Source organism: Balaenoptera acutorostrata, chromosome 2 (genome assembly GCF_949987535.1).
Source record: "Balaenoptera acutorostrata chromosome 2, mBalAcu1.1, whole genome shotgun sequence".
NCBI lineage: Eukaryota > Metazoa > Chordata > Mammalia > Artiodactyla > Balaenopteridae > Balaenoptera > Balaenoptera acutorostrata.
This window is the reverse complement of record NC_080065.1, coordinates 141,505,294-141,516,373: the sequence shown is the minus strand read 5'-3', so window position 1 is coordinate 141,516,373 and position 11,080 is coordinate 141,505,294. Positions and strand designations below refer to the sequence as shown.

The following is an 11,080-nucleotide window of genomic DNA, read 5'->3' as shown; positions in this document are numbered from 1 at the left end:
TGCATTTTATTGTAAGCTGCATGGTAGCCAGGAGGACCATGGCTGATGCACAGTTTATGAGTGCACATACACACAAGCATAGATGCTCATGTACATGTAAGAAATCCCCCTATGTGAGTGGACAACGGAGTACATGCACGCCCACACCATCACTCCACATGTTTGCACCCACACTAATGGCCAGGAGAAAAGTGCTCAGCACATTTTATCATACATCCCAGATTGAGGGAGGCCATTCAGGAGGGGGAAAGGGAAGATTATGAGGCAAAAAGAGAAGTGAAACCTAAAGGTCCCGCCCTGTCAGCATTAACTGGTGTATAAGAAATGGAATTTGGACAGACAGACAGACTCCTGGGGCCTGCCAACAACCAAAATGTCCAAAGGGCCTCTGATTCTCTGGCTGGTGATTGAGCTCGGGCGGCTTTATCTGAGTAAGTGTTCTCAGACCTTCCATCCAGGTATCCTTGGAGGCTTGGCACCTCCCGGATTTCCATGGCTGATCCATTTCACTCCTGCATCCACTCAGCTTCTCTTGTTTGGAAGGTCTCTCCCTTCCTTTGTGATACAGGGTTTATCTTGAGACTGGTTTGGGAGTTTTAGGGTGGGGATATTTATGTTCATACCAGGAATGGTAATTTAAGGAAAGACACAGAGATAAGGGGTCAGATAACATGGGGAAAAGAAATGTCCTTTGCAGGTTTTACTAGCACAGTCAGAGCCAGGGGAATTTGTTCTGCTAAGACCCCTTATTATAATCCTTATTTTTCTCTTTATTTTTAGGAGTTTTTGTTTGCTTCTTGGTTTGTTTTATTTTGCTGGGGGTCAGGCGTCCAGGTGAGGTTTACCTTTTCTGCATATTGTTTCCAGGTTTCAGATGATACAAATGTACACACACTAGGTGTGGACCAGTATAGACCTTCACATCCTGCTGCTATACAGGTGGAATGCTCTGGGCTGAGCTGAAGTTGCATCTTGGTCATTAACTTTTTTTTTAAAATTAATTAATTAATTTATTTTTGGCTTCTTTGGGTCTTTGTTGCTGTGCGCGGGCTTTCTCTAGTTGCAGCAAGCGGGAGCTACTCTTTCATTGTGGTGCGCAGGCTTCTCATTGCGGTGGCTTCTCTTGTTGCGGAGCACGGGCTGTAGGCATGCGGGCTTCAGTAGTTGTGGCACATGGGCTCAGTAGTTGTGGCTCACGGGATTAGTTGCTCTGCGGCATGTGGGATCCTCCCGGACCAGGGCTCGAACCCGTGTCCCCTGCATTGGCAGGTGGACTCTCAACCACTGCCCCACCAGGGAAGCCCTTGGTCATTAACTTTTGACACTGGCGACTATGGCCCTTCCATGGAAGAAATGAGGGACCTGGAAAAGACCAGTTTTAATAATCCATGATTCTAGAACTAGACAATATCTAATGTCCCTTGCAGTTTTAACAGTTCATAGTTTCTGCACATGAATCTTTCAAATGTGCTGCGTGAGAAAACACCTACATTCCACGAAAAACAAGCCTTTGTCATACTGTTCTTTGTGCCTTTCTTTCCTCTAGAACTCCATACATCCTCAGGTCTCCACCTAAGTCAAGCTTTTCCTGACTACCCATAGCCTCCAAACTGGTTTAAGTGTTTCTGCTATGAGTTCCTGTCCTCCCTGGAGTCCCCCCATTAGAGAACTTGTCGCCTTGTAGTAGTTGCTCATTTAACTGTCTCTCTCCCCAGATACCCTGTGGGAGTTAGTGGAATGAAAGCAGTTCCTGTCCCTTTCTTTATCATTGTTTTTGCCTGGTCTTTACCTTGTCCTGGGACCTGGAGGTGTGGAGGGTTTGGTGATGCTGAAAGTTGCTCTGGCCACCTTTCCGGCTACTGGCTGGACACTGACGGAGTGGGCTTCTCCAACCCTACTTGAAGAAGGCAGCACCTGGTGGATGATCTGTTTGTTTTTCATTTGTGCCTTTTCTAAAATGACCATTTTAGAAGGCAGTGACTGCTCAGACTCACTGGTGATCAGAACTGAACGTGCTCTTAAAAGATGCCAGATCAAACCCTTCACTCTGTAGATGAGGAAATTGAGACCCAGACTCGAGAAAGGCCTTGCTTAAGGTCACCAGCTAGAGAAGGAACCAAGCTGGCACCAGAACCTAGGTCGTACCCACCATCCTGGGTAATTCCCCAAAAGAGAAATTGATTTAATACCAATGATTCCTTTGCTTCAGATAATTTTGCAGCTGGAAAGAAACAGTTTCCTATCCTATCTCTAAGACCAGAAATGCTTGGTTATTTGTACTAATAATTTATTAATTTCATGTGGCATTTAATACTCCATCTCTTGTGAACTTGAGAACTATTTCTGAGGCGAGCATTATCTTCCCCCTCTGCCTTATGAGGATAATGAGGTCAGGATTAGTGTGGCTTTCCTCCAAAGACAAAAGCAGTAACTGGCAGAATGAGGTTCTCAATGTAAGCCTGATGGGTGTTTTTCTGCCACACCTGCTTCCTTTTTTTTAACATTAATTTTTAATCTGATGAGTAATACAGAGACACCCTTGGTGGAGCAATTAAAATGTTATCAAGTTAAATCCCTTTTGACTACTGCCGTCAACCCCAGTCCCTTTCCTCTGATCATGGAGCTGCTGACACAGTGAGTTGGGTGTATGTCCCACCAGCCACTTTTCCCTACGTTCACTTTCATATGTCTGTGCCCACAAAAACCTGCAAACTGGTTTATTTTTTTTTTTAAATGGTTGTGTATTTTATGTGTCGTTTTGAAATTTCTCTTTTTCATACATTAATAAGGCTTGCAGTTTTCATGCCGATGGATATAAATCTGTCTAATTCTATCAATCTTGTACATGGTGGTTCCACAGAAGGACTGTGCCGTAGGTTAGCCGCTCCCCATATACACACTCTTCATTTCATTCACACGCGCACGACACTGCGGTAAACATTTGCCAATAGGCTTCTTTGAGCGCCTGTGCTTTTCTAGAGCAAATAACAAACCATGAAATTGCCCAGGCTTAGCTAGGTCACTTGCCTGTTGAGTGTTAACCAAAACTGCCACATTTCCCCAGAGTGTGGCTGTACCAATTCACACCCCATTTCACTCCAGTTTACTCCAGTAGGCTAAGTCATTGCCCAGCTCCCAGTCTAGCCAACACGTCATATCATCAGCATTCTAATTTTTTGCCATTCTAATAGTTGAAATTTACTGATCACTCATATTTCCTTGTCTATGAATTGCCTGTTTTGTCCTTTGTCAGTTTTTCTTTTTTTTTTTTTTTAACGTTTTTGTTGGAGTATAATTGCTTTACAATGGTGTGTTAGTTTCTGTTTTATAACAAAGTGAATCAGTTATACATATACATATGTCCCCATATCTCTTCCCTCTTGCGTCTCCCTCCCTCCCACCCTCCCTATCCCACCCTTCTAGCTGGTCACAAAGCACCGAGCTGATCTCCCTGTGCTATGCGACTGCTTCCCACTAGCTATCTATCTTACGTTTGGTAGTGTATATATGTCCATGCCACTCTCTCACTTCGTCCCAGCTTCCCCTTCCCCCTCCCGTGTCCTCAAGTCCATTCTCTAGTAGGTCTGCATCTTTATTCCTGTCTTGCCCCTAGGTTCTTCATGACCTTTTTTTTTTTTTTTTAGATTCCATATATATGTGTTAGCATACAGTATTTGTTTTTCTCTTTCTGACTTACTTCACTCTGTTTGACAGACTCTAGGTCCATCCACCTCACTACAAATAACTCAATTTCGTTTCTTTTTATGGCTGAGTAATATTCCATTGTATATATGTGCCACATCTTTATCCATTCATCTGTCGATGGACACTTAGGTTGCTTCCGTGTCCTGGCTGTTGTAAATAGAGCTGCAATGAACATTGTGGTACACGACTCTTTTTGAATTATGGTTTTCTCAGGATACATGCCCAGTAGTGGGATTGCTGGGTCATATGGTAGTTCTATTTTTAGTTTTTTAAGGAGCCTCCATACTGTTCTCCATAGGGACTGTATCAATTTACATTCCCACCAACAGTGTATGAGGGTTCCCTTTTCTCCACACCCTCTCCAGCATTTATTGTTTGTAATGATGGCCATTCTGACCTGTGTGAGACGATATCATATTGTAGTTTTGATTTGCATTTCTCTAATGATTAATGATGTTGAGCATTCTTCCATGTGTTTGTTGCCTTTGCCAGTTTTTCTATCGAGTCTTTCCTTATTGAGTAGTAGGATGCCTCTTTCTATACTGTGATACTTGGGATAATAGACTGTTGGATCTCCAGTAGAAATAATTGTGTCCCACATTTTTTATTAATTTACCAAATATTCATAAGAACAAGCTCATATTTTAGAAGTCATTGGTTTTTGGTGCATGTGTTCTGCATTGCTATCACAGATGAGGTTGAAGACAATTATTTTTTTCCCTGGTTTCATGGGGGGCAAAATGGGCTTCCGCAGCATGTACAATCTGTGAAACATCTCCATTGTGGCAAAGTAAAGAGACGATGAGTTTAGGGAAGGCTCCAGGCGGGTCCGAGTTTGGAATGACCTTTCATCATGAGAGCAAACTTTGCAAAACCCAGCGAGTACATCATTTGGCTTACTACTTGGGCAACTACTAGGGCTCATGCTCACCTTCTCCCAGAGAAGGATAGCTGGAAGTTGCTGACGCCTAGGGTCAGGGAGGAACACGGTGCTACTGGCCATGTCTTACACAACTTAGCCAACGGTGTTAACAGAGTTAGTGAACGGAGAGTCTTACAGGAGGGTATCTTGAAGAAAACAATGAGCAAAGAGATATGGGGATATATGTATATGTATACCCGATTCACTTGTTATAAAGCAGAAACTAACACACCATTGTAAAGCAATTATACTCCAATGAAGATGTTTAAAAAAATAATAATAAAAAAAAGGATCTAGGTACTCAAGAAGGAGCAGGATGTCATCCTGACACTCTGGAGCTATAGCCTGCCTGGCTCTCCTCTCAATAGCATGGTTTGATTGAGAACAATCACTGATGCTCAATTAAATCAGAGGGCTTAACATTTGCAGCAGTGAAAAACTTTCACGGATTCTCAGAGATGGAAGTTATCTTAGAAGAGGCTGTCCAGTGGTCCTCAAACAGAGTGGGTGGTCAGTGACCTCAGAATGACCTGGAGACCTTGGTTATGTACATTTCCATGGGCCTTGGCCTCTGAGATTCTGACTCAGGGTTGGGCAAGAAAATAGGTATTTTTAGCAAGCTCCCCAGGCCATGCTGATGAGCTGCTGAAGTTGGGAAACACAGATACTTCATTTTAAAAATGGTGCTATGTTCTATTTCGTATAGCTAACATGGTCAACCTAATCACCAGTATCTTTATGTCACAGCTGCCATTCCAAAGAATTCCTGTGATTCCTTTCCAGTTCTAACATTAAAAAAAAAAAATCCACAAACTCCACCTAAGTTCACATTCTCTAACCACAAACAAATGGTCCAGAGCAGTTAATTTCTATCTCCAGTACTAAAAGGAGACGAGGACAATGGGATATTGTTCAACAGCCTGTCTCCCTGCCATAGCAACACTCTGGGGTGGAAGACAGACAGAGACCCATTGGAGGCATTCAAGTCAGTAGTAGGTGATCACTGCCTATTAAGATACACTGGGTAGAGTGCTGTTTTGGACCTGTTTATATGAGTTAGTGGAATTGGATTAAAGGGTCAGGATTTTCCATGGAGAATTTATTGTTTTTTTGAATGGTACTCAAGGTCAGAGTTTTTTTAATCAGCAAATCTGCTGTGGAGATGTGTTCAGAGACTCAGGCGGTCAGCTGTTTCCACTTGAGGGATGGAGGGGTGTGGAGTAAGGAGCTTAGCAGCAGCGAAGGGCAGGCCAGAATCTGGGCTAAAGAAACATATACACTACGACCCTCTTCATCTTCCTGGAAGCATCTATCTGCACAATCCCTGTAGAGCACATTTGAGAGATTTCAGTACCTCACAACCTAGTTTTCTCATCTTTCCTCACAGCTCCAGCTGCATCAGAGATTGTCGTGAGAGCGTTTTTGGGTCAGTCGGTGACTTTGCCCTGTATGTACTCATCCTGGTCTCCTAACAGCAACATCATGTGCTGGGGCAAAGGCCAGTGTCCCAACTCCAAATGCAATGACGAGCTTCTCTACACCGATGGGACAAGGGTGGTCTCGAGGAAGTCGCCAAAATACCAACTTCTGGGGAATATCCGGAGAGGGGATATCTCCTTGACCATCTTCAACACCAACGAAGGTGACAGTGGTGTGTACTGCTGCCGCATAGAGGTGCCTGGCTGGTTCAACGATGTGAAGAAGAACATCCGCCTGGAGCTGAGGAGAGGTGAGCACACAGGGGCTGTGTCTGTGGATGGAGAGGTTCACGAGTCACGGGTCCTAGAGTCAGTGGGTGGTATGTGGAGAGGCTGAAGCTGCTTAAGCAATGAGTGGGCAGATTAAATCTGAGACATGTTGACGACTAGAGGAGCGACAGTCTGGAGCAGATGCCTGTGGGAGCCAAAAATCCCACAGAAATGAGTGAGGGGTAGAGGGTGGGGGGTAGGGAAGGGAACCAGTGAAATTCAGGGTCACTCTGAAGAGGGCAGCTGCTTCTTCTCTAGGGAATTGCAGAAATTTGGGCCCAGTGCTTTCAGATCTCCCAGTTATTATGTGAAGTATATTGATTTTTGCATGTTGGCAAAGATTTCAAAATTTTAAAAAACATTGGATGAATGAGATAGAATGTGTTGTTCATGGATCGGCTTTAGCCCATAAGCCCAACTTCCAGCAGAGGGGAAAGGGCAGGGGATTTGGAGATAGTCATAGCAGTTTTCAGGTGATCTTTCCTTCTGTTACTATCAGTTGCTTTTGATGAAATTTGAAATATGGTGGAACTCATAAAGATTTGAGCTGCATGGAGTGCAGCCTGTGGTTGAATTATGTGAACAATAACCACTGTTCCTGCTGGTCTGGAATGGTCTCCACTTCAGCTCTGTGCTCAGCCTGCACCGAGGACTGAGGATTCCTGGGCTCTGTTGTAACTGGACTGACATCTCGGAAGGCAGGTTCTGGCTAGCCATGCAAGTAATAAGCTTCTCCAGTGACTCTCATGTGCTGTAAAATTTGAGAACAACTGATGTGGTTGCTTCTAATTAGAGAACTTTCACAAGCATATATGAATGTATATTTTTTATATACTAAATATATATATATTTAGTATATTTTTCTCTCAAAGCAACTTTGTGAGATAGAGGTATCATTAGGATTTGTGGAAGTTAAATGATGCCAATCCAAGTCTTTGCTTTTCAAGCCTGATATAACCAGCTCTTATGCTATAAAATATTTGTTGACATCAGTACTCTATGAGGACATTTCTAAGTTCACTTGAAACTAATGATGTCTTTCTGGTCCATTAGAGTTAGTGGAAATTTGACATATTTAAGAGAGGGTGGTATCTGTAGAATAACTGTTGCTAATGAACTCAGATTCAAATGTTTAGGGGGTGAGTGGTTTTGGTATGAACCCATCTTTAATATCTGAAAGAGACTTACATTTTCACCCTATGTTACACTCTTTGGACTCGCTCTCTTTAGATTTTAATTTTTATTGTAGAAAGAACACCTAGCATGAGTTCTACCCTCTTCATGAATTTTCAAGTGTACAACATACTATTGTTAACTATGGGTACAATGTGTGCAGCAAATTTCTAGAGCTTATTCATCTTGCTTGACTGAAATGTTACGTTTGGGCTCACTTTTGATGGGATCATTCATTTACTCATTCATGCCATGTTTTTGGAACACCTACTATGTACCAGACACTGTCGTAGGTATTAGATTTGTAGCAGAGAACAAAATAAATACCAGCCATTCCCTCGTGGAGCTTACAGTGTACTAGGAGAAACAGACATTCCATAATAATCAACAAATAAATGTGTAGTTAGGAAATGCAACAAACGCTATGAAGGTCAAGTATGAGTGTGCAAAAAACATTGTTATTGTCGAATGCAGATGACCTCCTTGCAGAAGTGTCCTTTTAGCTGAGACATGAGGGTTAAGGAGGAGTCCATCTAAGGAAGAGAGAGTCTAGGAAGCAGTAGGTACAAAGTCCCTCAGATGGAAGGTCACTAATACTGTGGAAGAACTGAAGAAAGGCCAGTAGGCTGGGGAAAAGTGAGGAGAATAGAGTGGAGGCCCGAGATGGGAAAGAAAGAGCAGATCAGGTGGGGCCCTGAGGGTGAGGTTGGGGGTTGTGTCTTCATCTTAAGGGCAAGGAGAACCCAGTAAAAAAGTTTAGGTAGGGGACTGACATAATTAGATTTGTCATTTTCAAAGATTACTCTGGCCAGTGTGTGAAGAACAGGTTGGAAAGGCCAGGACTAGAGTTAAGAAACCCACTTCTCATGGGCATTTTAGTGGTCCAGGCTCGTGGGCTGGGTGAGGTAGCAGAAAGGCAGAGAAATGGACTGATGCCGGCTATATCTGTAGTGTTTCCCTCTTCCTCCATCTCCACTTGGCACCAGACGTATCTTCTATTGGGTACAGGTCCCACGACCACGCGCTCAACAACCACCCGTCGCCCAACCACCACCACCACCACCGCCGTGACGACAACCACAGCTGTGCTTCCAACAACCACAGTCGTGCCTACACCTGACCTGCCAGACACACCACCGCTTCAGATGAGAACCACTGCTGCACTCCCCACCACGGCAGCCGCATGCCCTCTGACAACACGGGGCTCCCTTCATGAGGAAGACACGATACTTCTGACCCTTGAGCCTTCCACAGAAGGGCCCATCCTCACTGCAGGTGCCTGGTTCAACGGGCCATTCTTTCCCTTCTGCTGGTCAGATGCACCCTGGATCCCTTGGAAGAGGGTTCTCCTGCTGAATGGGGCAGCCCAGCAATTTGCTCTTAGGTCTATGTGTGTGTGTGTGTGTGTGTCTGTGTATGAGTTTGCCAGGTCTGTCATAACAAATTCCACAGACTGGGTGGCTTAAACAACAAAAGTTTACTTTCTCACAATTCTGGAGGCTAGAAGTCTGAGATCAAGGTGTCAGCAGGGTTGGTTTCTTCCGAGGCCTTTCTCCTTGACTTCTAGATGGCCGTCCTCTCCCTGTGTCCTCACATGGTCTTCCTCCTTTGTGTGTTTGTGTTTCAATCTCCTCTTTTTGTAAGAACACGAGTGATATTCGATCAGGGCCCATCCATTTAACATCTTTTTTACCTTAATTACCTCTTTAAAGGCACTATCTCCAAATACAGTCACATTCCAAGCTACTTGGGGTTAGGGCTTCAATGTATGAATTTTCGGGTAGGGCTGGGGCGGGGGTGGGAGGGGACCACACAATTCATCCCATAACTGTGTGTGTGTGTGTGTGTATAGTTTCATTAAATTGTTCCTTTTCATTGTTTTATGATTTCCTTTTTTGTTGCTTTTTTTTTCCCTTTGTGCTTTTGAAAAGTCAGCATTTTTGGTTCTCCAGTTGACCTCCCAGGAGTCTTGGGGACACTTAGTAAAGAACCAGGAAATGTCACCCTGGGTCAGACACCAGTTCCATCCTGCCAGGGCTTAAGTCCCTAGTCAGGCGTTAGAGATTGGTTGAGGAAAGGCCTCCAGATGCCTTAAAATATCCCTTGATGAACTGGTTCTACCTTTTCTTTCATTCTTTCTTTCTTTTTCTTTCTTTCTTTCTTTCCTTTCTTTCTTTCTTTCTTTCTTTCTTTCTTTTTTTCTTTCTTTCTTTCTTTCTTCCTTCCTTCCTTCCTCCCTTTCTTCCTTCCTCCCTTCCTTCCTTCCTTCCTTCCTTCCTTCCTTCCTTCCTTCCTCTCTTTCTTTCTCTCTCTTTCTCTCTCTCTCTAGCTCCCTCCCTACTTTCCTTCCTTCTTTCATCCTGAATCCTTTTTCATCCTACATCTTGGAACTCTCACTGAATTACTAGCTCCATTAATTATGGGGGCTTATCAAAGCTCCCACCACGTTTCACCCTCTGATTCTGAGGTAAGAATATTAGAAAAGAATCATGAGATAGCTTGAAAGCTTAGGCATTTCAGCTGCCTCAATAAGGCCTGGATTAATTTAAACCACTTTACAGTATCGAATTGGCTAATTCCATTATACTCTGTGTAGTCGCCTAAGGTCCATGAACCCTAAGCCAATTTTTATATGTATTTTTTTATTCCCTTGGTCTTTAAAATAATCATCTTAGAATACTACATTTGCAGTTTTTCCCCTAGATTCTAAAACTTACTTACAATCCTTGGAAGAAACACTGAAATAAACTTAGAAAAGTAGAAAGACAACTATAAAAATAGCCCCAAATCCCACCACTCAGCACAAACACCTATTTTTAGCTGCCTTTTATCAAACTTTTTTTCTCTTCCAGAATCAGAAACCGTCCTTCTCCCTAGGACCTCTCAGAGAAGCACTGAGGCGACTTCTGCAGACACTGCCTTGCTCACATCCAAGGGTATGTGGCCGGGATTCTCTCTTTTTCTTTCCTCACCCCTTAGACTGAGGGAAACACTGAATAGAGTGTCACCAAGTCAGATGGCTAGAGATGACTGTTGGGTCCTGTGTTCCATGAAGCCCACCTGGGACAAATTGGTATCAATACTTCATTTGTGGCTCATTCCTCCCTATGGATTTGAGAGAGGGAGAGAGACCCATTGACCTTGATTTGTTTGTGCAGTTCTCCACGGTAGCACATCTCTAGAATATCTGCCTCTCCACTCTAGGCTGGGTGGTGCTTGGCTATCTCATCCCCCAATTCCAAGCATACCGGTCTTCTGTGTTGAAACCCCAGAAGGTGTGTTCACTTGACTCCTTGGCTCTTTATAGTGGAGAGAGAGTTCTTTCATTCATTTGTCCTTTCATCCATCCAGCCAGACTTCTTTAGGTATTTACTAGTGCCCAGGGGCAGAGAACACCCTGAAAATAATTCACAGCCTTGCAGGTGCTAGAGGGGCCTGCCTGGGCTTGGTTATCAGTTGTACTACTTTCCCCTGGGGGTCTCTGCCCTCCATTGTGTAACTTCATGCATATGAAATTTGGATGAGTGCCTGG

General features: G+C 43.7%; 1 protein-coding gene across 1 annotated transcript in view; it reads left to right on the top strand.

Moving 5' to 3' along the window:
- The first annotated feature begins 350 nt into the window (after positions 1 to 350).
- TIMD4 (T cell immunoglobulin and mucin domain containing 4) overlaps positions 351 to 11,080 on the top strand; it is a 32,423-nt gene continuing 21,693 nt past the window's right edge. The window contains exons 1-4 of the mRNA XM_007165516.2: positions 351 to 431; positions 6,015 to 6,356; positions 8,557 to 8,823; positions 10,401 to 10,484. Coding sequence (XP_007165578.1) covers positions 374 to 431; positions 6,015 to 6,356; positions 8,557 to 8,823; positions 10,401 to 10,484 — 751 coding nt within the window. The 5' untranslated portion in view covers positions 351 to 373. The remainder of the gene's footprint in view (positions 432 to 6,014; positions 6,357 to 8,556; positions 8,824 to 10,400; positions 10,485 to 11,080) is intronic.